Source organism: Microtus oregoni, unplaced genomic scaffold, assembly GCF_018167655.1.
Source record: "Microtus oregoni isolate MIOR12 unplaced genomic scaffold, Mior012 000047F_ref0000412, whole genome shotgun sequence".
Lineage (NCBI taxonomy): Eukaryota > Metazoa > Chordata > Mammalia > Rodentia > Cricetidae > Microtus > Microtus oregoni.
This window is the reverse complement of record NW_024543221.1, coordinates 81,608-109,461: the sequence shown is the minus strand read 5'-3', so window position 1 is coordinate 109,461 and position 27,854 is coordinate 81,608. Positions and strand designations below refer to the sequence as shown.

The 27,854-nt window shown below is 42.7% G+C and overlaps 2 protein-coding genes across 3 annotated transcripts in view; one reads left to right on the top strand and one right to left on the bottom strand.

The window, feature by feature from the left end:
* Wdr64 (WD repeat domain 64) overlaps positions 1 to 17,267 on the bottom strand; it is a 106,198-nt gene extending 88,931 nt beyond the window's left edge. The window contains exons 1-2 of the mRNA XM_041635477.1: positions 17,123 to 17,267; positions 7,700 to 7,830 (exon numbers count right to left, since the gene is read on the bottom strand). Coding sequence (XP_041491411.1) covers positions 7,700 to 7,830; positions 17,123 to 17,267 — 276 coding nt within the window. The remainder of the gene's footprint in view (positions 1 to 7,699; positions 7,831 to 17,122) is intronic.
* A 6,323-nt stretch (positions 17,268 to 23,590) lies between these two features.
* Positions 23,591 to 27,854, top strand: part of Opn3 (opsin 3) — a 30,807-nt gene continuing 26,543 nt past the window's right edge. The window contains exons 1-2 of one of the 2 annotated variants that reach the window (XM_041635281.1): positions 23,591 to 24,090; positions 27,543 to 27,729. In XM_041635281.1, the coding sequence (XP_041491215.1) occupies positions 23,724 to 24,090; positions 27,543 to 27,583 (408 nt within the window). In that variant the 5' untranslated portion in view covers positions 23,591 to 23,723 and the 3' untranslated portion in view covers positions 27,584 to 27,729. Of the gene's footprint in view, positions 24,091 to 27,542; positions 27,730 to 27,854 lie in introns of those variants that run through there. The other variant, XM_041635280.1, reaches the window with a different exon arrangement.

The following is a 27,854-nucleotide window of genomic DNA, read 5'->3' as shown; positions in this document are numbered from 1 at the left end:
GAGTGCTGGGATTAAAGGCGTGCGCCACCACCGCCGGGCTATATGCCCTCATCTTTTTTTAAAAAAAATATTTATTTATTTATTATATATACAATATTCTGTGTGTGTGTGTCCGCAGGCCAGAAGAGGGCACTAAATCTCATTACAGATGGTTGTGAGCCACCACGTGGTTGCTGGGAATTGAACTCATGACCTTTGGAAGAGCAGGCAATGCTCTTAACCACTGAGCCATCTCTCCAGCCCCTATATGCCCTCATCTTATGAGCACTCATCAGCACAATGAATAAATTTTTGGCAGCCCATGAAACCTAAGATGGTTGTGTGCAGTGATAATGTTCAGGTCGCAAAGTGAAACAACACTGGGGACCATGATTCCTCAGTCCCTGTTAAAACAGCTCCAGTGTTTCTTGGGATAGGGACATTTCACAGGGCACTACTTATTTTAAACCAGGTCCTATGTGTACAGTAACCTCCAATGGTTTACACGCAGCCATTCACCCTGACCCTTTGTTCCTGCAGAATCATTGTGGAGCTGGCGACAGGGTGTCTGATCAATGAGAAGAGGTGCGTGAGGAAGTGTGGGAGCAAGGCACCCCTGCAAGGCAGAATCACACACTTCGGGACTTGGAAATCAGTTTCAGTCTTCATTCTACTGTCAGCTGGTCACATGATCTCAAGCCACTGTTTGTTCTCTGTGCCTGAGGTTTGCCCATCTAGAAAATGATCATCAGGAATAGTTCCCCTTAAACGAGGATGTGGGTGATTCTATTTCTTAGTAATTAGGAAGAGTATAATGTGCTTCCATTATACCAAGTGCCAGACAGGAACTCAGTTGATGTCAGTGTGTGAGGGATGGGATGCTAGGTTTCCAGGAACAGTATAGGAAATAGAACTCAGGTTCCTTTGTGTCCTAGCCAGCTAAAAAGTCATTCACTAAATACCATTGTTGTCTGAGCGTTCAGTCATGCACTTTGTCATAAGTATCCTTTATAGCCATGTGGATGTACACACTACATCGACTCCCCCATAATTACCGATTTTGACAAGATATGAAAATAGAAATGTGACCAGTTGAAAAGCGGGAGGGGCTTAGGGAAAGTGGGAGGAGACAAGAGACAGTAAAGGGAGGTTGAATATGATCCAAATACAAATATGTGCAGTGTCATAATGAAACCCACCATCCTGTTATTAATATGTGTTAATAAAATTTTAAAACAGGAGATTGATTTTGTTACTTTTGCTTATCACAAACACTTTATCACATTGCTTAACAACTTCTCAAGGAAACCAAGTGCATCGAATCATTGAAAATTATTCAGGAAAATTTTTAGATAAAACAGGTAAGCTTCAGAAGAGGTGGCAAATCTCATTTTGAAAGGTTATGTTTCACGGAGAAAATCTTATGATCAAAGAGAAACATCTCTTGTCATCTTATGATAAACAGTAGCCTCAAGAATCTCTAGTTTCTTTTTTGAAAATTGCAAATCTCCAGCTAGAAACTGTAACATGATTTGAGCACATTGCCGGCCTGAGTACTTTATGCCTATCAAGTATATTATCACAAACAGCATTAATGTTCTTTTAACAATGCAACTTCCAGAGATTCCCATGCTTTCAGCAATTCCAAAAAATTTTTGATTACTTAAGGAGCATATGTTCAGTGTAGAACATATGGGGAAAATGAAGAGCAGGTAGAGCAAATAAAAACTTGTGTCAGCTTATTTTTAATCTACTCTAGAACATTCTTTTAACATTTTGAGGTTAACAAATATAATCTTAACTTTATAATAATTCTCTTTAAATTTACTTTGGAGGGCATGATTGGCATCCCATGTGGTGTGTGTATTGTGACTCAGGTCTGAATTCGCTCACAGTGTGCTCCTAAAAATCTCATTATATGCTCCTCTCTTGGTTTCCTTTCCTGTTGCTGTGATAAAACATTCCGACATAGCAATGGAAGAGAGAAGGGGCTTGTTCTGTCTAACGTCTCCAGCAGTGTGGAGTCTATAATGGTGAGGAAGACCTGGCAGGAAGCAGGGTTGGCGTGGCGGTAAGAGCAGGAAGCCAGCTGGTCACCTTGCATCCAAACTTAGAAGGGCAGCGACTAAACAAGAAGCTGGGCTAGGCTAAAAACCACAAGACTCCCCACCCCTTCAGTGACTCCCTTCCTCCCAGAAGTCCACAAGCATCCAAACAGTCCCACCATGTGGGGATCAAGTGTTCAAACACCCGAGCCTACGGAAGGCATTTCATATATAAACTACAAAAGCTGCCTGCTAGCAACACAGCCTTCTCACTGATTGGCTTTGTAAGTGTAAGGCAATCACGGCATTCAAATTTCTTTACACCCAGTTTTTCTCATTTTATATTGCAGGATCAGACCTAGATTATGTTTTCATTAGCTCTAAGATTTCACTAGCCTAATAATGTAAAATTCTCTAAGTACCCTTGCATCGAAACCTCAGAAAAGGAAATTGCAATTTTTTTGTGGCATTGCTGTGATGAAAAGATTTATATTTTGGAATCAGATTTGTGCACTTTTGCCTGATTTTTGAAGAATGAATCCAACTCGTGTGGCCTGATCAATGACTATTAATTCATAAGACACTTTATAAAAACCAGGCAATCGATATTGAAATGAAGTGAGTCTTCATCAGTTAATATTGACTTTCCATTTTACAGACGACAGACCTGAAGCCCAGAAAGATTGGGTTGCAGGACTCGAAATAGCAACACCCTTCTCATACGGTTGGCGAGAAAATGGTCGTGCAATGAAGGCGGAGCAGCCTGCACAGACTCCCTGAGCCTCAGCCGTCTTCCGCATGTGCTGATCACGACCTGGTTTGTAGGAGCCCGAAAGATGGGAAACGATAATGGCATCTGAAATTGGTAGATAGAGACCAATTTCTATGTGGCTTTGGATAAGTCAGTTACCATTCTGGGTTTCTCGGTTCTCAGCCTCACTTTAGCAATAACGTGGTTTTCTACAATAAAAAGAAAAGATTTTATGGATGTAAGAGGATTATGTAAGACTAGAAGGAGCAGATGCCAGAGAACGAGACTCAAATTCCTCCTCTCCACAACTGAAAAAAATGCAGATTTACTTTACAATCATATTCCATTACGTTTAAAGATTTCCAGTTTCTCTGTGGCTCCCTGCACACACCTCTACCACCGAGCACCGTCTCAGCATTCGGCACATACGGAACATCACAGTCCTGGGTCCCTTCACAGTATGTGATTTGAAGCTCGCATTACTAAGACAGCAGTTTAGGCTGGTAAAATTGTAAAACAAATGCTTAATGCTAATATATAAAAAAGGATGCCCTTGAAATTTAATAAATCTGTTGATAGTCTTTAGGTACATAGTTCCAGAGACCTAGGGAGGTGAGAGTGGATATGGGGGGAACTGGGGGAAGGGTAAATATGGTCAAACTACATTGCATACAATTTTCAAAGAATTAATAAAAATATTATAATATATAAAAAAGGCGCTACCCCAAAACACAAATTAAAAACCTGACTTTGATAGCCAGGAATAGTTCATTCTGTTCTTAATTTGAAATTTTCTGTGATGTACAATAGAAATATAATATAAGCCATATATAATGTTAAATCTTATGGTATCTACATAAAACATAGAACAAAAATAAATCAACTTTACTAGTGTATTTTATTTAACTCAGCATGTTGAAAACGTAACTTCAACATATAATCACTACTAAAAGTCATTGTGAAATGCTTTGCATTTTTTCATACAATGCTTTTGAAATCCATATGTATTTTATACATACAGTACAGCTCGACTCAGACAAATCACGCTTCCAACGTTTGACAGCCCTGTGTGGCAAAGGTCTAGAGCATCTAAGGAACCACACCCTGGATGCTATCTTCCCTGTCAGAGCTTTTGTGCAGTTTTATTATACAGTACACTCACTGAGGATGAGCCCAGTGTTTCCCATTCTTCTTCTGGATGTCCTGATGTAGGTGCATGGTTGCATCTGAACCATTCAGGAAGAGATTATATGCACACCTCGGCCCACCTGTGCTCAGTGGACTTGGTCTCCTATCCTTGGTAATATAGAAAAGGTGCTTTGAGATTTCATTCAATGCACCCTGAGTCCAGTTCACTCTAATTTTAGCAAAGTCAACAATAATGCATAGTGGGCTAGAAAAACACAGGGCATCACTGCACAAAATTCAGTTAACCAAGCTGGAAATCTTTACCAAAAAACTATACCTAGAATTCCAAGACATCTTGGAAACTTGGCCCCAAGCACAGGATGAAAATGTCAACAGTGGGCCCCTGCTATGTCATTTAAAAAAAAAGGGGGAGTTAGAGAGGGGAGGAGAGAGAGGAGAAGGAGTGGAGAGGGGAACTTGACAAACAGAATTCTTCACCTTTGATACTTGAGTCTTATGGTGTGCTTATACTCCTTCCCACTTCTATTTTCTGGTAGATAACGTATTCTCTTACACTCGCTAGGCATATCCTTGGCTGTATGCAACCAAGGATAGCTACGAATGCGGCTATACCCCAAATTGTAAACTCACTTCTAATATAAGAATTTTTGTCATTTTTATAACTCCATTGTATGGTAAGATTTACGGATGACAGTGTTGTCTCTAAATGTCAAAAGGTTGGACATGTCTGAACTGTCTCAGTTGGAAGTATGATGTTCAAGTACGTTCTGGAGACAGAAACTCGGTCCTAGTGCTTGCCCAGTGGGCTCTTAACTCACTGAGCCGCCGTCCTGTTACCCCTTATATTTCTATTGGACAGCACAGCATGTCAACATAGAAAAAGAACAAATTGATCCTGACCATCAAGGACAGGTTTTTACCTGCAAACAACAGAAAGAACAAGAGACCTTTTGTTGTTGAGCAACAGTTGAGCAAAGAACTAAGTTAAAATTATGTTTCAGTTCTTAAAAAAGAAAATGAAAATTGAACATACTTTGGGAATTTACCAAGTGGCAGAATCTTTGCTTTAGTATGTAGCTAGCCAAGCTTTGTAGGTATTCATGAGCAGTCTGTGGGAAAGGTTCCCAATTTGCACAAGGTCTTTTGTGAATTTTATTGTCAAAGCTTTTATGAGATTTGTTACTCGGTTATTAAGGATAGATACAAACCTTCTCATTAGTGTTTTGAATGTCTTAATGTAGCTGTCCGGTTTTGCCTAAGCCTTCAATGTAGGGTTGTGTATCTGAACCCGGGCTCAACCTCTATTAGAAAGCCAGGAGTATTTACAAGAATGAAAAAAAAAAAAAGAAGAGACACTGAATCTTAGTTACTGGAGTGTTGGGGTCTTGTTTCTTTTTTTATGCAGAAAGGGTATAAACCCTGTCAACAACGTGGCACTTAGACTCATTCTTTCCCAGAGGGTCTCCAATGAGACCACAGCCTAGCTAACCGCTGACTGTGGCTTTACAAGACTTCGAATGACAATTTCCCAGGACCATTTCCCAGACTCAGTGTCAATGGAAACTATGATATAATGTACGCTTTCTTAAGTTACTAAATGTTCAGTCATTTGTTCTAGGCACACAAGGGGGAAAAAAGAAAGAAAACTAAAAAACAGGCTCCTTTATCAGTTAATTCCCCTTACTTTTTACTGTTTCGTAATTCTTTTAAAAGTAGGGGCAGTTGCTGGATTTTTATCAATTGTCTTCCTTATTTTTATTTTACTTAAGTCTTAAAGATCTGGAGGCAGCAATCTTCTGAAAAGGGCCAGGGAGTAAACAGTGAGCTTCACAGACCACTGGCTGGCTGTCAAGGCTGTTCATCCCTGCTAGTGTGTCTCAGAACACCTGTAGAGTGTGTGCAGATGACTGGACCTTGCTGTGCCCAATGAACTGGTTATAAAATCTGCTTGTGTCCACCTGTGGCCCTGGGTTTTAGTTTGCTGTCCTCTGCTAAGATTATAGCATTGGTTTTCCCCTCAAATCATTAAAAGAAATCTGTGGCTTTTCTAATACTGAACCATCCCCATTTTTAGTGTACTCCTGGAAATCACTTTTAAATGTTATTTAAAACTTTAGCATTTCTGTTCATAAATAATATTTGCCTCTTGTTTTCTTTGTTCAACTCTGTTATTTTAGCTTCATAAAATGGTCTGGATAGCTATTTAATTTTTAGCATATTAGTAAGATATTCATAGGAATAATATTCTCTTAAGGGTTATAGCAGCTTTTTGTTTTTAAGTTTTTTTTCAAAGGTAATTAGTAATTTTTGCTTTGACTGGTTTTGGGATTTGGGCTGTCTTGTATTATGAGTTTCAAATTTTTATTTCAATGGGTTATTAATCTTTTTTAAAACAAAACATATAGTCAATTTTGTGGTGGTCTATATGTAGTTAAACATAAGACGGACCTTCCATAACTCTGGCATGCATCGAAATTCCATCTACACATGTCTGTCTGATTGCTGCAAGCTGCCTGGTCAGGAAAGGAGATAGTCTACAGAGATACTGTGCTCCGCCCTTCAGCTATCAGACTATTGAAACAATTGGGTGTGAAGGAAGAAATTTCCCAGGAATCCTATTCTGGGGAATGGGAAAAGCTGGATCCCTGGTGCCGTCCAGAGATACTTGTCTCCCAGGAGGAGATGTCACAACTGTAACAATTGTTGGACACCACAGGACGGACTGGGCCTTGGACAATGACCAGTCTGTGATCTATTGGACCATACCTTGACCAGAACCGGTTCATCATACGTCCCTCTTACCTTCCATATAGACTTGAACTTCATATCAGTACCCCCAAACTCGGACTTGGGGGGTCACTGGACCCCTTTATTCCTCTTTTCAAAGTGGCCACTGTGAATAAACCTCCTTTCTTTGTTTTTCATGCTCAATTGTCTCTTTAATTGACATGTTGGGGATGGGCTGCCGACCATAGCTTCTTAGGGCTGCTAGAAGCCAGGTTTGGATGCCAACAACTGGCAATATTGTTAATATGGGACAGTCAGATACTTGAAACCATCATATTTTCTCTCATCTATGATTTCTACTCATTTCTGAGAGTGAGCCAGAAGTTTTGGTTCCTTGCGTGTTTGTAATTTTTGTGTCACTATTTTGCAAATCGGAAAACCTTTCAAGAACCGACAGAAAAGATCAACTAAACTAACCTCATCCCTTTGGTCGATGACTTACACACACTGAAAATGCACGCTTCCAACTGACAGTACTGAAAAGAACTGTTTCATTGTCAAGTGCAGCAACAGTACTTAAAGTCTTGATTGATGTCAAATGGCACTGACAGTTCAAGCTCCTAGATTCATGTAAAAGTTGCAGAAGCTACTCGCTGATACCAAGCATGGTAGTGCAAGCCTTTAATCTCAGCACTTGGGAGGCAGAGGCAGGAAACCGTGAGTTCAAGGCCAGCCTAGTCTATATAGTGACCACTAAATCAGCTGGAGCTACATAGTGAGACCCTGTCTAAAACAACGAGAAAAAAAGTAGTCTTGGATACTACAGTTAAATAGCTGCCTGTTTTCCCCACTTTCTTGTGGGTTATAGCTAAGTTTTGTATTTTTGGTTGTGAGCCTAGCCTTTGATGGCTGAGCCATCTCTTCAGCCCATAGCTAAGTCTTAAAATGGCTGTAGATACAGTAATTTTCTGTGTATACGCTGTAGGCTTAGCTTTGGTGGGAGTAACACTGTTTTAATCGCTTGCGGTGTCGAATGATGTGCAAGTACCTCACACCAGTCAAAAGTCGCGTCAGGGTTGTTGCAGATTTTCCTGTAAAAACATTTCACATCTTGATTCTTCACTTCAGGGCCGAAGATCTGCTGCACTGTGGCGTAAAACTTGTCGTAGTCGATTGCTTCTGCAGTGGGGAAGGCAGAGGGGACATTTCCGTCACATTCCGAGGTCAGACTGTCACAATTCATGCACACTTCCACCCTGGGCTCTCAACCTCAGCTTAAAAGCCAACTGTAAGGCTAACTTAAAGAGCTTGTCTTTGGGGGAAATAACTAGACCTTGGCTGGAATGTTATTGAGTCAAAATAGATTTTTTTTTTATTTGGGTGTTCAGGATTCTGTTCCGTTTCAGCTATTTTAAAAGTCCTGTGCATGAATACCAACATAGGAAGATCTCTTTTTCCTGCTGTGAGCGCATTTACCAGTTGGAATTGATTTAGAATTTATCTTAGATTTGTACACAGAGCAATCATTGGTTATCTGACACTATGTAAATACACACAATCAGACAGACACACATGTGTGCATGCACACACACATACACATACACCATTACTTGAATCTTGAATTTTGCCCAGCTTATTTATACATTTGAGTGGGATTACTAAATCTTAAGTCAAGAAAAAGTTAAATAAAAGGTTTCCTCATACTGTATAAACAAAATCCTATTACTTTTTTAACTAACAAAAATATGCTAACAACTAAGTAATATTCTAGTTTAATTATGTGTCAGCACTTAGCTAGACATTGGATATAAAATGGAAAATTATATAGACAACATTTAGTGACATTTCCAGAACAACAACAAAAAAAGAGAGACCTGCTTTGAACACTCTATAAGACTCATTAGAACTTCAGTTATTGTAGAGAGTTGGAATGCTACAAGGCCCAAAGCCAAATTAACTTGGGCTTTAGCCCCCTAAATAGCCATTTATGGCCCAGGTCTGCTTGCAGTCGCTTTGTTCTCATTAGTAAATCCTTTTTCAAAGTATGAACAGAGCCTCTACTGATGCCAAAGTTGAAAACATCAGCAGGTGACCTCTGAAGGCCACAGCAGAGGCTGACCACTTTGTGGTAACCACCTACCTGATGTTCACACCGGTATATCTGAAAGATAGGTTTGCTTATCACACTCTTGCTCCTTAACTATAAACCTTCATGAAACTCTTACGTGGAAACATGGTATTTGGAATAACCCATTTTTTTCTCCACAGGTCATTTGACTTTAGAGTAAACAATTTCTTATTCCCTTTAATATGAGAGATTACCCTAGAGATGCAGGGATGGCTCAGCATATGTAAAATAATAGATGCAGTAAATCATATAAATGTACTTAAAGACAAAAGTGGCGTGATCCTCTCAATAGATGCTTAGAAAGCCTTTGAAAAGCCAGCATGCCTTCACGGTAACAGCCTTGGAGGGAACATACTTCAACATAAAATGCTGTATGTGACAAACCTACAGCCAACATTGTCGTAACTGGAGAAAAAGTTGAATCAATCCCACTAAAATTAGGAATGAGAGAGGGCTGTCTACTGTCCCCACTCTTTTTCAATATAGTGAGCACGAGCTCGAGAAATAAAAGCAAGAGAGAGAAATTAGGGGGATATAAATAGGAACACAGGTGGTTAAATTGTGCTTATTTGCAAGTGATATGATATTATACATAAGAGATCCCAAAGCTTTCACTAGAAAGCACTCTTTAAAGTGGCAGAATACAAAATCAACTTACAAAAATCAGTAAAAAAAATCTTCCTATAAGCCAATAGTGAACACGCTCAGAAAGAGATCACAGAAACGCTCCCAGCTGCAAAAGCCTCCAGAACTCTCTAGGAGTGAATTTATTAGATTTTCAGCCTTCAAAGAAAGTGACTGAAGAAGACACTGGAAGTTGAGAAGACCTCCCAGGCTCATGGTTTGATAGACTTAATGATCATCCTACCAAAATCAGTGTACAGATCCAATACAATCCCAATAAAAATCAGTGTAGTGTACAGATCCAATACAATCCCAATAAAAATCAGTGTAGTGTACAGATCCAATACAATCCCAATAAAAATCACAACAGCATTCTACACCGAAATAGAATCCTTAAATTCATATGGAGGTGCCAAAGACCTGGACAGACAGAGCAATTCTGAAGTGTACGGCATGAATTTTCACACCAGAGTTCAAGCTATATTACAGGGCTATGGTAACACAAAGAGCATAGTACTGGCATCAATATAGGTATGTAGATTAATGGAAGAAAATAAAAAGATCCAAGCATGAGTACATGCAACTGCAACTCTCTGATACTTTACAAAAATGTCAAAAATAGATGTTGGGAGAAGCATCTTCATAGAGCTGGACTGGGGAAAGTGGATGTCCTCAAGTAGAAGAATGTAGGTAGACCCACATGCATCACCTTGCACAAAACTAACTTCAAGTGGATCAAATACCTAGACATGAAGCCAGAAACACTAAAACTGCTAGAAGAAAACATCAGCACTACCCTACGGGGTTCAGGTGCATGAAGGTGTTTTATGAATAAAACTCCATTTGCTCAGGAAGAACGGCCAACAATAACACATGGAACCCTCATAAAATCAAAACTCATCTGTACAGCAAGGGAACAGTGGAGTGAAGAAGAAGTCTACAGAATGGGACAGAATTTTGTCAGTTATACATCTGACAGAGAATTAATATCCAAAATATACAAAGACTTCAAGTAAACAAATGGCCCAATAGAGAAATGGCCTATAGATATGCACAGACAATTTTTAAAAAGAAAATAAAAACTACTAAGAAATTTTTTAGAGCTGTTCAACATCCATAGCAGTCTCAGAAATGAAAATGTAAAACTGCTTTGACATTTCAGCTCACTGCAGTCAGAACAGCTAAGATCAAGAAAACAACTAACAACAAAGGCTGGTGAAGACCTGGGCAAAGGGGAACCTCATTCACTGTTGATGGGACTGCAAACCGGTGAAGCCACTATGGAAATCCATGTGGGGAAGTCCAAATGAATAAATAAAAGGCATCCACTCTAAGACCCAACTATACCACTCCTCAGCATATACACAAAGGATTCAACGTGTATTCCAGAGTTACTTGCTCAGCCATGTTGGCTGCCTCTCTATTACCCATAGCTAGGAAATACAACCAAAATGTCTTACAGCTGACCAGAGGATAAAGTAGGTGTGGTACACATGTGTGCACTTGTGTGCGCAATGGAATTCTATTCAGCTGTAAAAGTCAATGAAATAGTGAAATTTGTAGGTAAATGGATGCTGTTGGAAAATATCCTGAATGAAGTGACTCAATCCGGGAATACAAATGCTTCATGTTCTCTCTTATGTGTGGATTCCAGTTCCAAATTTGAGCATACAACCCAAAGTATCCAAAGAAGCCAGTAGAGTAGGAAGGAACCTCTGTAGACGGGGGAGAAGCAGCTCTTGAAATGGGACAGTAGGAAACTGAAAGACGGCTTTAAAATTGGGAGGGGCAGGGGAATAGAGAAGGAGAGAAAATAACACTAAAGATGTTTGAAAGCTCTACCAGACAACACTATCTTATAAACTTATTTAATCATATATGTGTGTGAACTTTTTATTTATTTAAAGGAGTGATAATACTCATTTAAATACCCTCAACAGCCATGCACTATTTATCAAAACCCTGGTGCCTGGTATGGAAAACCTCCTGCGCTGTTTGTCTGAAGAATACTAGTGTCTCCCAAAACATTAAAAAAAAAAAAAAAACTACTGCTGAAGACACCACACTCTTTGGACACAGGACTTGGGAGAACTGAGCTGAAACTGACCTGGAAGCCTTCTCTGGCTCTCACAGTAGCAGAAGGCGTTACATCAGCTGTCAAGGGAGAGGAGCAACCAGTAGTTCAACTCAGCGGTAGAGCCTGTGCACCACCACGGTGACTGGACCAGCAAGATAGCCTTGATGGGACCTCAACAGTGAAACAACTACCTTGGGGGTGACCAACACATTCAACACACACACACACGCACACACGTCCAGTTGGCAATGTTCAAAATATTATTGTCACAGCCAAGGATGAGTGTGGGACCAGCAACTAGTGGGTGGAGGCCAAGGATGCTAACAAACACATCACAAAGTGCAGGGCTTCCCCATGGGCCTCGTACACAAGAATTATTTAGTCCAGAAGTCAATAACATCATGGTTGAGAAGCCTTGATGTAAAAGTGACATTCGGTTCCTGGGTTCAAAACTCAGCAAGTGTTGATTCATCTACCCAATTTGGAACAACTAGGGAGAAAGTATTAGTCCTGCGGAAAATAAAAACATCCAAATGTTTAAGTAGTTATTTTATCAGTTTTAAGAAATTATTTATATATTTTACATCCCAGCCAGAATTTGCCCTCCCTCCGCTTTTCCAAGGCCCTTCTCCCACCCCCTCTCTGTTTCCACCCCATAATCTCCTCTTCATTTCTGTTTAGGAAAGGGCAGGTTTCCTATGAGTATCGACAAAACATGGCATAGCAAGCTGTATTAAGGCTAGGCAAGGTGACTCAGTGTGAGGAGTAGGGCCCCACAAGCCTAGTAAAAGAGTCACAAGTAAAAGTCAGAGACAGTCCCTGTTCCTGCTGTTAGGAGTCCCACAAGAGGACCAAGCTGCACAACTGTAACATACATGCAGAGTGCCTAGGTCAGTACCAGGCAAGCTTCCTGGTGGTTGATTCAGTCTCTGTGAGCCCCTATGAATCTGGACAGGTTAATTGCCTGAGATTTCGTGTGGTGTCTTTGATCCTTCTGGCTCCTATGATCTTTTCTATCCCTCTTCTGGAAGATTCCCTGAACTCTGCCTAATGTCTGGCTGTGGGTCTGCTTCTGTTTCCATCCGCTGCCGGGTGAAGCCTCTCTGACAACACTTGGGTTAGGCAACAAAAGACTCTTAAATGGCCAAGAAACACTTAAGGGGCTGTTCGGCACCAGGAAAATGCAAATCAAAATGACTCTGAGATTCCATCTTCCACCTCTCAGAATGGCTAAAATCAAAAGTACAAGAAACAGCTGGAGAGGATGTGGGGCAAGGGGAACACTCATTGCTGGTAGGAAAGAAAACTTGCACAGCCACTTGGAAGTCAGTGTGGCAGTTTTTCAGAAAACTGGGAATCAACCTACCACAAGACCCAGCAATACCACTCTTGGGCATATCCCCCAAAGATGCTCAATCATAGACAAGTTCACTTGCTCAACTATGTTCATAGCAGCTTTATCTGTAATAGCCAGAACCTGGAAACAGCCTAGATGTCCCTCAACCAGAGAAGGGGTAAAGATAATGTGGTACATTACACAATGGAGCATTACTCAGCTGTTAAAAACAAGGACACCAGGAAATTTGAAGGCAAGTGGATGAAACTAGAAAAAAAAAGCATCCTAAGTGAAGTAACCCAGACTGAGAAAGACAAACATGGTATGTATTCACTCATAAGTAGATATTAGCTGTAAAATAAAAGGCAACTATGCTACCATCCACAGACCCAGAGAGAATAGGTAACAAGGAAGGTTGATGGGAAGATGCCTGGGTCCTCCTGGAAAGGGGAAACAGAAGAAATTTTGTGAGTGGACTGTGGACTGAGGGCGGGTGGGGATGGGAACATGAGCGATCAGGCTGGGGGGAAAAGGTGGGGAGAGCATTGAAAGAAACTACTGGAAAGTAGGGGCATCTAGGGGTCAGGTAAAAACCTGGCACAAGGGAATCTCCCAGGAATCTACAAGGATAATTCCAACTCAAATCCCAGCAGTAAGTAGATACCTAGACTGAACTGGCCATCTCCTCTTGTAAGCACATTAAAAATACATGTACCATGTTAAATGCACTTGAATGGGGGAGGCACATAGGTGGGACTTGGTCATGGGTGATCTGAGCTCTATTAGGTCATTGGAGAGATCTCAGAGTAATGTAACCAGGGCAAATCTCCCTTGTCTACTTAGCCTCCCTTGGAGGCAGACACCTCTCCACTGCAACCTTCTTAGCTCTGTTCCCACTGTAAGGAATTAACCCTCATCTTCCAGTGTCTATTAATAAATACAAACCTATTTGGATAGTATTAGCATCTTGGTGTAAGTTAAGAGTTCCACCTTTTCAATCTCCTCAACCCTTAGACCTTGTCCCTCAGACACAGAAGACCATTTGTCTAGGAGATTAGTTTCTATCTGATTGTAAGAACTCCACAGGAAGAAACTTTGCACTACAGAGCTGGGGTTGTAAGCTTTTGGATGGAAACAAGGCTAACATGTTTGTTTAAAGCGTGTTTAAGGGGCACCTCCTGACACCAGGCTCTGAGCTGGCCTTACCTTTGCAAAACCTTCCAAACATTTACAGGCCAATGGTCAAGGAGTGAGTACATATCAATGTCAGCAGGCTAAATAAAGCAGGCAGATTCCTAGAGACAGCAATAAATGCAGTCAGAATGCTGAGATAGCTTTGTGTGGGGAACTCTGGGAGTGTGTGCAAAAGAGCTAACATTCCATTTCCTTGAAAAATTGAAGGCAAAAGGGAGTGGAGAGCTGTTCAAATAGGGAGGATGGCATATATAATACTAGTCACTGAAAGCACAGTAAAAGAGACAATTGGATAACTGTTGATGTACATCACAGCTCTTATACCAAAGGGAATCAAAGCTTATTTTGAGCCAGGTACGAGTGACCATAGCTTGGGAACAGATTCAGGTTGACCTGAATAGAGTGTTCCAATGTGGAAGTGGGTAGCTTTCGTAGTCACAGAAATATCAAAGGAGGCATAGCTCTGCTGCAGGCTCAGATGCTATCTGCGGACATTCTTAGCTTTGGGTTTGGTGGCAGTCGGTGCTCTGCTAATATGATCCAAAGGTTTTGTGTCATAGATGAAAGGATGCTAATTCAGAGGTGGGTGGCCATGAACTTCTAATTCGTCAACCAGCCTTGTGGAATTTTTTTTTTTAAATACAGATTTGCCCTTTTTTGAGAAGTTCAGTTCAGAGATGAGAATGTCTCTCACTTGCTACAGTTTCAGTTCACAAAGTAAATAAATGAACAATTTTTTAAAACCATGACACATGCAGAAATGCCGAAAATGATCCAACAGGATTGATGGTGCGGGAAGCTGACACAGGAAAGGTAGGTTGAGGCAAGACTAGTTAATGGCTCTGTACACCAAGGCAACATGTGTGGATTTTACAGAGGGGTTAGTAACCCAGGAATATTACAGGCCCATGTGTTTTTATTTTGAAAGGAAAAGGCTCTCTGTATAAAAATACAGGAAGGGCTAACTCCTTGGCAGGAGGTCTTACAGTAGGTGTACTAACCTGAGAGAGCTATCACAACACAAAGATACTAAGATGCAAGGCTTAGGAGATGAGGCAGCCAGCATTCGTACCACAAGACTTGGGCCAGAAGGCTAGGCTTATTCAGGAAAGAGAAAAGCAGAAGGAGAAATGTACAAAATCAGAAGAGACTGGCAGGGAGACACACAGCAGAAGGACACACAACGCAGAGGCAGAGACTTGGGTCAATGCAGTGGGATGGTCACGTTTGCTGCAAAAAATGGGAAACAAAGCCAGACACGGTAGCGAACACCTGGAATTCCAACACTGAGTTCCTTCCGGGCTAGCCTGGGCTACACTGCAAAAGCCTGTCTTAAAGAAAGAAGAGGAAAAAAAAAAGAAACTCTGAATTTAGCAGCCATATTAGGTACTGGATATATTTTCAGCAAGACTGGAGTAGATGAAAAAAGAGGTAAAGACACTGGGCGAAATTTAGCAGAAAAACAAAGAAGAGTCGCGGAGTGATAGCTTAAGGGAAGAGACAGCCAAGGACACGATGCCAGGCTTTATTTTTAGAATCAAAGGACAAAGTCAGTGGAAAGGGAGATTTTTGAGATTGTTGCAGCAAACTGATAGTGCCGCAGAGGAGGGAGGATGGGTGCTGCTTTGGGAAGGACGAGCTAGAGGGAAAGAGGAGTGAGTGAATTCCAGGCTTTCTACCTGACTTTCTCCTGTGATCGGAAACTTGGCTGAGAGGAGCAGAAATCCCATCAAGGCTTCAGAAACACAGTGAGAGTTTGGAGAATCGATTACAGGAGGAGGAAAAACAAGCTGACTTGGGGGAAACAAAAGCTTTGTTGAGCAGTTTAGAGGGTCCAGCCAAGATCAGAGATCTGGAGAACATCCCGAAACATCTGAGCCCTCCAGATATTTAAAAGACTTGGGCAGGGACTCCTCTCTGCCTCCCAAACAAAGCAGACTCGGCGACTATGTCATCTGTTCATATTGTCATGCACAGCAAATGAACTTGTGCTTATTCAACTGCCCTGCAGATTAGAAAATACTGTTCTAGCAATACCTGTTTGAGTCTGAGCATTTAGTTTGAAAGTTTCACTTATATAGGACTGTACAGCCCAGCACTTACAAGCTGCCTAGGTTGTAGCTGGTATGTGGAATCTTCTCGTTTTATGAAAACATCTAGACTTTATTCTGTTGGATTTATTTCTCTGCTATGTAGCTGTATCTTCATATCTGTCTTAACACTCCTGAACTACACACTCCACTGCTCCCCTTGGCTACGGCACACTTTCAACTTCACTCTTCTTCTCAAACTCCTGAAAGACACTCCATCCTCCATATTCCTTTTCTGTCAGCACATTCCAATCATTCCTGCCTACAGAGTCGCCCAGGTGGGGAGATAGGAAACTTTTTCTATTTCTAGAAGAGTTCTTTTGGTTTCACGATGCTCCCAGGTAAAGAGGTGGGAGGGTGGCTACCTTGGTTTAGACATATATCCCCCAAAGACTCATCTGCACTAAAAGTTTGGCCAGCCTATGTTAACAGTTTTGGGTAGTGAAGGGACCTTTGGAAGGCAGGGCCAGTGGGAGGGGGTTAAGGTTATTGGGCACACGCCTTTGAAGGAGCTATTGTGACCATGGCCTCTTCCTATCTTTTCCAGATGCTGGAAGGTGAACAGCTTGCATCACGTGGGCCCATCATGATGTATTCTTACCATAGGCCCCACAATAGTGGCCACCCGACCATGTATGGGAAGCTCCAAAATACCTTTTTCTTCTTGAGTTGATAATTTAGGGCATTTTATTACAGTGCTAGGAAGCCGGGTAAGACAGACACAGAGGGCATCCTACGTGGTCACTGTGCTATACAGAGTTTCAGGTCAGCCAATGACTGATTGTAGTGTCTGCAGAAGAACTCAATAACGTCATTTAGTCCACTTCTCCATATTACAGATAGATAGAAAAGGCTTCCTCATGTCCAGCTAGGTATGTGACAGACAGAGAAAGAACTCAGGTCCTCTGCCCCCATTCAGTGTCTTAGCTTTTAAACTAGACTGCCTCTCTCTGATGACCTAAAGCACCTCCCAGTTCTAATCAGCGGCTCCAGCTGGACCTCCCTATAGTCACCCATCTCACCTTCCTTTGGGATAAACACGCCTGCTCTTTCTTCCTTTTTTTGGGCTGTTGTCTGTTCAACCAATTTATCGAACTCAACCAAGGATGCTTTGAAGTTGTTAATCTGCAGTGTGAGGTTGAACTCCTTGTCATCTGTGGTATCCATCTGGACAGACGGAATCTCTTCCTTCGGCAAGGAAAGAAGGCTGCGACTTTGCCCACGTGTGAAAGCTTCTAGTTCTTAGAGCGCCTCTCGACTGTCTCAACGTGTGCCCTAGGCCTCATTCCTTTGGTTTTAACTTCCCAGCCCAAGGGAATAAGGAGGAAGAGTTGTCCCTAGGATATCAGCAGAAGGAAAGCTGAGGCCTGATGCATTTCAGAGACAGAGGCAGCATTAGTGAGGGGCTCTGACCTCATAATGTGGGCATTGCCCTTCATGTGGGTCTCATCATATCACAGTGTCTCTGTAAGCCCCACAGCAAACTGAAATCCACCTCCTGCAGGGTGTGCATTTGTTCATTGAGAAGATGCATGGGTAAAGATGAATGACTTTCCTCGGAGTGAATGTCTCCTCTCACTGCCAACCTCCTGTCTCCCCCATGGTACTAGGGACAGTAAAGTTGGCATTTGTTCCCACAACTCTCCTGGATATGGAAAGTCCAGCTTGTGAGAGTGAAAATGTATTTCATCACCTGTCTAATTTGGCACAAATAAAGATACTTTTAGAAGCTGTGGAAAATAAAAGTGTTTCTTTTCTCTTTATTCATTTACCTTGAATTAAAATACTGAAAGGAATCATGGATAAGGAAGGGGTTCTTGTGGGGGAGAGTTTTTCAAGAGGAGTCCACTGAAGGAAAAGAGGCCTTTCTGGTTGTCCTTTCCTTTGAGGCTAACATCTAATCTCACCAAGTCCAACTTACTTCTGACTCAAGTTTTACAGTCTCCAACTTTGTGTGTGTGCACGTGCACACGTTTGCTGCTGAGGATGCATGTGCACAAGGAGGCTTGAGGATGATACTGAAAATTTTCCTTAATCACTCTCCACTGCAGTAGAATATTAAGATGTGTTACATTTGTTTAGGCTATAGGACGTTTGCTTAATGATGCAAAAATGTGTTGGCATTCTTTTATGTTGCATTTGTTTAGCTCTGTGAAGCGTGTCGCTTTGCCTGTCTAAAACACCTGATTGGGTCTAATAAACAGCTGGTAGGCTAATAACATGGTAGGAGAGGGGATAGGATAAGCTGGCAGGCAGAGAGAATAAATAGAGGGAGAAAAAAAAGAAAAGAATTGAGGGAATGAGAAAAGGAATGAGGAAAAAAGGGGTCAGCCACCCAGTCAGACTCAGAATAAGAAAGAAAGAAAGAAAGAAAGAAAGAAAGAAAGAGAAAGAAAGAAAGACAGACAGAAAGAAAGACAGAAATAGAGAAAGGTAAAACCCCAGAGGCAAAAGGGATTCAGGATAATTTAAGAAAAGCTGGCGAGAAACAAGCCAAGCTAAGGCTGGGCATTGATAAGAAAGGATAAGCTTCTGTGTGATTTCTTTGGGAACTGGGTGGTGGGCCCCTCAAAGAACAAAGAGCCGAAGAGTAAAAAACAATACTCCACCGCACTTTTTGCCATAGGTTCTCCCCCGGAACCTGGAGCTGTACTGGCTGTATTAGCCATGAAGCCCTAAGGATTCCTGACTCTGCACGCCCAGCATCAGTATTGCAGGTGTCTACCAGGTCCTGTCTTTCCATGTGGGTGTTGCTGGGGCTCTCCATCCAGGTCTTCATGCGTGTGCATCAAAGACTGCATCAACTGAGATAGCTCTCCAGCTTCTTATAAACGTTCCTTCTGTCTGCTCATCACCACCAGGGAACTTAGGGAAGTTCAGGTGGGACAGAGGAGGTCTCTGTTTCTTGGTAGACTACCTTTTAAATCATCTCATGAAATTCTGAGTTCAGGATTGAGGAAAGTGACATCGGGGGGCCCTTCTGTTTTGAGTACTAGGTGTCTATCCTTGGTATCCATCTCTGACTATGAGCTATTAGGGGAGTAACTCTCTGTAAACATGTTACATAGAGACTTTTCTCACTGTCTTCTGTCTTCTTTTTCTTCTTTAAAGCTCCCAAAATACTATTTGGCAACATGCAAGGATCTATCTTTCCTACATTCTTATTCATGGATTTCTGACATTCATCTGCCCATTGATTTGGTGAGTATTTATAGAACACTTACTTTATGCTAGGGGTGTTTTAGGCAGTAATGATACCGTAGTGAGCAAAATAGTGTCCTGAACTTACAAACAGAGAAAACAAGCCCATATGAAGTATGCCAGAAAGTGGTACATGCTCCGAAGACAGAATAAATGTGTGCGGTGGAGCCCACGGAAGAGAAATTATGCTAACAAAAAGATATTTGGCGGAATCCTGCAGGGGAGGTAGCAAGCCCTGGGGTTAAACGGCAAGAGAGAGTGCCAGCGAACCTTAGGAAGAATGTCCTGACGTTAGTAAGTGCTTGACATCCCCAAGAAACAACACAGACTCCAGCAATAAATTGGTGTGAAGGAAGAGAAAGAGCCACAGGGTGGTGGCCAGATCTAGTAAGATCACAGAGATTTTATAAAGACTTGAACTTTTCCTCTGAGAGACATGGAAAGGTCGTGAGCAGAACACTGACATGTTCTGACTTGTACATGAAAAGTATTCTTCCAGGAACTTTGTGAAAAATAAGCCGAGAAAGGGAAAGTGGGAGAAGTGGACAGACCAGTGAGTGGCAGGTTTTAATAATCCAAGCAAGAGATGGCAGAAGTTCACGAGGTGTGTGGATTATATTTAGGTTTCCTACAATCAAACTAAAATATTACAAATCTTCCAATATTACAAATCTTCCAAAATGGTTGGAAATCAGAATGCTGCCAAGATTACTGGGGATATCAAGAAATTGTTGGCCGGGCGATGGTGGCGCACGCCTTTAATCCCAGCACTCGGGAGGCAGAGGTAGGCGGATCTCTGTGAGTTCGAGACCAGCCTGGTCTACAGAGCTAGTTCCAGGACAGGCTCCAAAGCCACAGAGAAACCCTGTTTCGAAAAACCAAAAAAAAAAAAAAAAAAAAAAGAAATTGTTGGTGGGAGTAATTAAGAGTAGATACCTCTCTTCAACATCAAGCAGCTCACAACTGCCTGTATTCCAGCTCCAGGGGATCCAAAGCCACCTTCTGTCTTCCATTAGTACCTGCACACACATGAACATACACAAACAATGAACATATGTACACATATATGAATTTAAAAAATAAATATTTTAAACTATTGTACATTATATTAGATGCTAAATTTTCTGTTGCATTGGTCTTAGTCTATTCCTGCTGCTACACTAAAATATGTCACACTGAGTAATTTACAAACATCAATGTTTCATTTGTTATTGTTCTGACAGTTGGGAGCAACGTAAGGCTCCAGCAGAGTCAGTAGCTGGTAACTGCCCATTCCTCATATGGGGTCTTTTCTGTGCATTCTTACATAGTGGGAGGATGCTTGTTAAGATAAAACACCATGACCAGGAGCAACTTGGGAAGAAAAGGGTTTAATTCATCTAATTCACCACAGTTCATCACTGAAGGAAGTCAAGGCAGGAACTCAGTACAGGAACCTGGAGGCAGGAACTGACACAGAATCCATGGAGGAACACTGCTTATTGGCTCGTTCTTTGTGTTTTGCTCAGCCTACTCTCTTATATAACCCAGGACTGGCCCCTTCCACATCCATCCCTAATAATAACAATGAAAATGCCCCACAGGCTTTCCTGCAGGCCAGTCTAGTGGAAGTATTTTTCTCAATGGGCGTTCTTTGTTCCCAGAAGCCTCTAGCTTGTGTCAAGTAGAAAACAACAAAACCAAAACCAAAACAACTAACAAGGACAAGGGCAGAGTAGCAGCAGCTTGATTTATATCTCGGTCACCAGGGCCAAATCAGCTCCAGGAATAAGTCAATGAAGAACTCTCCTGAGGAAGAATGAGTGTTGGCATCTGATATGGGAGTTGTGTGCTGTGATTACCATTAATGAATAAAGAAACTGCTTTGGACCTATAGCAAGGCAGAACTTAGGTAGGCAGGGAAAGCAAGGCTGAATGGTGGGAGAAAGAAGGGTGGAGTTAGGGAGAAGCCATGGAGCTGCCACTGGAGACAGCTGCTGAGAACTTTACCTGGTAAGCCACAGCCATGTGCTGATACACAGATTAATAGAAAAGGGTTAAATTAAAATGTAAGAGTTAGTCAATAAGAAGCTAGAGCTAATGGGCCAAGCAGTGTTTTAATTAAGAAAGTTTCAGTGTGGTTGTTGGTTCTGGGCAGCCAGGATGAACAAGTGGCCTCTTCCTATAGGCATCTATGCCTGTGCCAAGGCTTGAATCCTTCACAGTGCACAGCTCTGATTGATCAGGCACTTCTAGGCTTGGTTGGATCACTTTGGAGATGTTCTACTTGGAAATACTGTGTGATTGATTTTGGGACCCATGTCCAAAATTCCATAAGCTCCTATAATAGTGCCACCAGATAGGGACTAGGTATTAAAGCACACAATACTACAGGAAATTTTCATAAGGCAGATAAATTAGGAAAGAGAAAAGATACACACTTGATTTAGACAGCTCTGCATGCACAGGACATATGTGCCAAGGTGGGCTTGAGTGGGGCAAGTAGACTCCCACCTTATACATATGTCATGTTCATATAGTTCAATGTAGAGCTGACTAAATAAGGGCATTTTTCTTCTCTCTTTCCTGATTTCATCTATGGCATCTGACATTTTATATATAAACCAATTTGATTATTATTGTCTTCTCTTCCAACACAACTAGAAAGTGAGCTTTATGAGAAAAAGACTTTTTGTCAATGAATGGATGCTTTAGGGGAAACAAATCAGGAGTCTTTCCTTCCTTCCTTCAACTAGCAATGAAATCTTACTGTAGATGATGAAAACCTCCCCATGATGAAAACACAGCAGATAAAATGAATGCCTTAAACGGTCCTATAAATCTACAATATGACATTAAAAACGTTTTGCAGGGCAGATGAGTTGAAAGGTTTCGTCATAGATGCTGACACCAGGTTAGAAGCCTTAAAGATAAGGTCAAGATTCCGAGGGCAGAGCAAGCTGTCTCTTGGCTAGTGTTTACTGCAGTAGGGTATGGAGCCGTCTATCTGCGTAGCTCATTCTTGGGGATTTGGAGCTGCACTGAAACTAACAGTGGGAGGGGCGAACACTCGTGAACATCAATTTAGCTTTCACGAACCAGTCATTAGTGCCCATGACAGCTCAGAACATCTTCCTCCTGTGGGGAGTTAGACGGGACTGCAGCCCTAAAGAAGTGTATTGCGTTCACAATCTATATTTGACTTGTACTATATTTTCATTGCTGCTGGGGAAAGGTCCAGTGGAAAATGTGTGCTGTTCTAAATATATCCTTTCTATACCTGCTAGATTTAGACTGAAGCCTCGGGGGTGCTGCTCAAGAGGTCACCTCCAGTGAAGTGCTTTAGCTGGCCTGGCTTGTGGATCAGGATAGCCCTACAGCAGAGCAAAACAGGAAGGGCTTGACTAGGGAGGTGCTATTTCCTTCCTTATCCTAGAGCTCTGAGGGTGGCAGGTGTCCCACCTCTTGTGATCTCAGCATATTGCTATAAACCCTGGAACAGATCTTCCAGTTCTAGAGTAGTTAAGTCTCAGCCTGCTGGGTTTTTGTTTTTCGTCTTTTCCTTCCTTCCTTCCTTTTCTATTTTTAATCTCAGCTTCCTTGTTTGTAAGATTATTTGACTAGCGCCCTACCTTGCTCATTTCAACGCTTAGTTCTTTACTTCTCTTTTTATTGGGTGTATGAGGTAGGGTGGTTGTTATTATAGCTTCTCAGGAAAAAGGGAAGCTTAACTGGGAGTATTTTATTCAGCACACTCAACAGAGTTAAGCGCAGGCGTTCATAAATATTTATGAATGAATGTGTGCAAGGGTGAATGACTGAACGGGTGAATGAATATGATGCTTTCGAGCCAACTGAGGGGAAATGGGCTGTGAGGACCCGCTGAGGGTAATTTACCTCCATAAAGGAATTTACTTCCCTTTCTTCTGAATCCTCTCCTCCGGCGCTGGGCGGGGACGCGCGTGGGAGGTGGGAAGGGAAAGGGGCGGACCTCCAGGACATCAGGGCGGGGCCACAACCAAGGGGGCGGAGTCAGAGGGGGCCAAAGGTGGGATCCACTGTGCGGGCTATCAGGGCGTTCGGAAGGGAGGGGCCAGGCGCACGCGGCACAGACGAGCATCAGGAGGCGGGCTCAAGAAGGTCGCCTTGTGGGTGGGGCCCCAAGCAGTGAGGGCGTGGCTTCTAGGGCGGCCCAGTGGGTGGGACCGCAAATGCTCTCTGGTTGGGCTCAGGCCTCACGCGGGAGGGCGGAGCTTCACGCGGTGGGGGCGGGGCGCTATCCCCGGAGGGCGGGGCCTCGGGTGCGCGCGGACTGGGCGGGCCCGGCGCGGCACCGGGGCACGATGGCCCGAGCGGGCGGCTGAGCGCGAGCGCCACATCGTTCGCCGCCGCGGGCCGCCGGCTCACCGAGCCCTCGCCAGCATAGCGCGCCGGCGTCGGGCCATGTACTCGGGGAACCGCAGCGGCGGCCAGGGATATTGGGAGGACGGGGCGGGCGCCGAGGACGCAGCGCCTGCGGGCACACGAAGCCCGGCGCCGCTCTTCAGCCCCACGGCGTACGAGCGCCTGGCGCTGCTGCTTGGCGGCCTCGCGCTGCTGGGCGTCGGCGGCAACCTGCTGGTGCTGCTGCTCTACTCCAAGTTTCCGCGGCTGCGCACGCCCACCCACCTCTTCCTGGTCAACCTCAGCCTGGGCGACCTGCTGGGGTCCCTGTTCGGCGTCACCTTCACCTTCGCGTCGTGCCTGCGGAACGGCTGGGTGTGGGACGCTGTGGGCTGCGCGTGGGACGGGTTTAGCGGCAGCCTCTTCGGTGAGTTGCCCGGGACGCGTCCTCCTCGCCTCCCAACTTTCCCTGGGTACAGCAGCTCTGGGCTTGCGTCCTCCCTTGGATCCTCCCTTCTAGCCAGTCATCACCCCTAACTCCCGGCCTCTCTCATCCCCCGGGATCTTCCCTTTCAGCCGATCTTCTTCTCCCAACTCCCCGTTTCCCTCCTCCTCTGGGTCCTTCCAGCCAGTCGTTATCCCCAACTCCCAATGCAGATGCAGCAGTTCTGAAAGTCTCCCTGCCGCTGGCCAGCTTGTATCTTCTCATCTCTATTCTGTTTTCACTGGTCTGCACAAGGGGGGAGAGAAATGAGGGCCTGTAGAGTCAAGAGACACAAGAAAAAAGTCAACCCCTGAAAAGTGGAGAAGGGACAAGGAGAGCTTTAATCACGTATTTAGTATTCGTTTCTCAGAGTGACACGTAGAAGCCTAAATAACTGTGTATTTCCCCCACCCTTCCATTTGCTAGCAATTATAAATCGTTTAGTGCTTCCTAGGGAGTGAGACTGTATGACATTTTTAATTGTATTTCCTCTACATAAGTTCTGTCACACCCGAGGTTACAAATGGCTCAGAAGTCCAACTCATTGGTGTGACTAATTAATTATCTGGGCAGCCAGTACGTTTAATTAAAGTAGAACTTGTTGATCTCTTGAAGATTTATATTGAAAATTGACAGGTTGGCGCTTGACTAACTCAGTATTTTAAGCTTGGGAAATACTGGTGTGTGTGTGTGTGTGTGTGTGTGTGTGTGTGTGATGTGGGGTGTGGACTGTGTGTATGTGTGTGTTCTAAGAATTTTGTTTGTACAGAGATTTAAAATAGAATTGGGTATTTCTTAAGTCTTAAAATCCCCCTTTTCAAATCTTAAAACACACTGGTAATTGACTACTGTCTTTATCTTGGCAGATCTTAGAGAAAAACATCTATGTAACATCATGGATATTTTTATTTGCCAGCTTATGTGTGACAAACATAATCCTAAGTGTTATTGTCATGATTCCTTTTTTTAAAATTTTAAAGCAAAGAAAATTTGGAAGTTACAGTTTTATTTATTTATTTCACTGATTGATAATTCCGATACTTTCTCTAGTCTCTTCCCCTAATAAACATTAAGGATTTCCATTTTAAAAAATACTAAAACTTGAGGAGGGACTGTGAGAGCACATCAGTGATAATGTAGGTTGACTGTTTGGTTATTCTCTGTGTTAACTAAAAACGTTGGTCAGGAGGGTCTTTCAGGTGGATTAGTCTTTAAGAAGGTGACGTGTGTCAGTCAGGCCTGGCTCTCAGAGGCCCTGGGATAGGCGACAGGTGTTTATTCACGGACATGACAGTTCTTTCTTCTGTGAAATATGTTTCTGTGCTGTGGTGTCCAGCTGGCAGTATGAAAACAAGAATGGGTTCAGTTTTTTAGTGTGGTTTTCAGCATCCACCCTGTTCCCCTGCCATGCTCTGCCAACCTCCTCTTCCTGTATCCTTCCTTCTCCTTTCTCCCTGCTCCACCGGGAGCTGTCACCATCAGAAGAAATTTTTTAAGACTTCTAGAAGCATCCACCCTGGTGCTTTACCCAGGGCATTTATCAGTGCTTTGAATCATGGCTTCTGTTCCCACCCTGAAACCTGAGGTAGATGGTCTAGGGTTAGAGGACTGGGAATCAGTTACCTCCTGGAGAAGAGTGAGGTTACGGCAGAACTCACAGTGTTCTTAGCAAAGATGGTTTCTTCTCCCGGAGCATGCTTCTTGATGGAGACAGGGAAGATGCTTCCCTTTCTATCCCTAAGCCAGGACTAGTCAATCCTGAGTACTAAAGGAGAGGAAGTTTTTCAAGGCTCGAAGTAGCTAGCTGCTTGCTGCAGAGCTTTGGTGAGGCTGCACCGCTGGTCTGTTGGGCCCCTGTGGCTACTTCATCGTCTGTGCTTTCCCAAGTCATTCACTCTCCCAGACTGCCAGTTTCCCCATCTTTGTGATCCACTATTGAGCTGACTGTGGTTAAGGTCATCTATCCTATTTACTTTGTATTTTTTGAAGACCCCTTTGACATCTGTAGTTCAGAAAGTACTTACTTAGTGCCTATAACCCGCTTCACCCCACCCCCGCCAGCCTCAGCTTTGTTCCCTTCTATGCCTAGAGGAAGTAAATGCTTATACTTTGGATGTCCTCATAGGTTCTGTCTCCCTCTTTATACCCTACTAGAAGAAGAGAGAGTAATTCACATGTTCTTGCATATATGCACAAGTAGACCAGGCAGTGGCTTTATCCTGGGCTCTGGTCCTGGCTTCTCAAAGAAGGCTAAATATAAGTAGAATTCCTGATAATCTTGGTCAGAGGTTACTACCAGCTGGGCTTGTTGGGATCGCTGTATCAGTTAAACTAACATGTCAGACCAGCAACCTTGTAAAGTTCGTGTCAATTCCAGTAGAGTGGCTTGTTTTATGAATATCAGAATTACTAGTCTCTTCCGTGTACCTGCATCTAGATGCCAGCAGATGTAACAGTAGTGAAAAGTAGAGAGGCCCAGGAACACTTACTGCTACTGTGCATGATGAGCCAGGAAAAGGCTGGCAATGAGGTGTGAAAGTGTGTTAGCCTGCAGACGTCCAGGTGAGTATATCCAAGGGACAGGCTCCAGCACACCCAGCACCACACGGATATAACCAGCATGTGATGGAAGGGTTTAGGGGAGTCCTTTTCCATTGCTTCTTTAGAAACAAGAACCTGTTTAGAAAGAGATTCATGGTTGCAGAGACAGACTGGCAAAATGTAAATGTTTCCTTATTTAGATGTTATAAATAGATATTATTTATGTTAAAATGTTTTAATATAGGAAACTTTTTAACTTATACATGGACTTTAGTATAGAAAATGTTACAAGGCTATTTCCTCTCATTCTGTTCTTTCATGTACTTGCATATATTAAATGTCAGTTATTGAATTAATTCTCTTGTAATATCTAGATGTCTCAAGTATCTGCTGCAAGATCCTTAGGGTGGTTAAGGTTGTAAAATCTTCTATACAGCTGACTGGGATTACCTACAGACTTTCCTGACACTGGCAATATTCCCCATTATTTTGACATTATCACTCAGCCTAGTATGTTTCCATAAACACTGTAAAGCCACATTTTTTTTTAGTCTAAGCTTTCAATGTTGTCCAAATATTTTATTAACCATAAGGTAATTGTATAATATTATTAATTTTTTATTTTTTCTGGGCTATTGTGTCTGTTTCACTACTTTGGGGGAAGATGTACAAAGTATCTTCTGTTCATTTTCAAGAGCTTAGGAGACCTGTGGGAGGGCATTTAATGACTTCTTTGGGTAGAGGTTTGTATCCACGTTAACAAGTCAGGCTCCAGTGGATTGAAATTGCTGTTGCATGAAATTGCTTTTCTATTATTTACAATTGTGTTCTTTTCTTGAATTTTCTTCTTTCAGAGAAGAGTTCCAGCCACAAATGCATATGTGATGCATGGTAACCTTTACCGCTAAGGGGAAGTGCAGACACGAAAAGGATACATCCATTTGAGTGTTCTCAGATAGGATTTCATGCCTTTCTCGTGTTTTCCATGCTCCTGACTTTCTTTTCTTAAATGTTTAAATTGTAACTGTTAAACAGCTTAGGACTTGCAAGTTCAGTGTTTCTGAATGAAGATCACAAGTAGAGATTTTATTACAGAATAAATACCTCAGAGGAGTCCTCGGCCTAGATCCGTACTGAGTTCCTTCATCAGCTGTGACCTGAAGCTT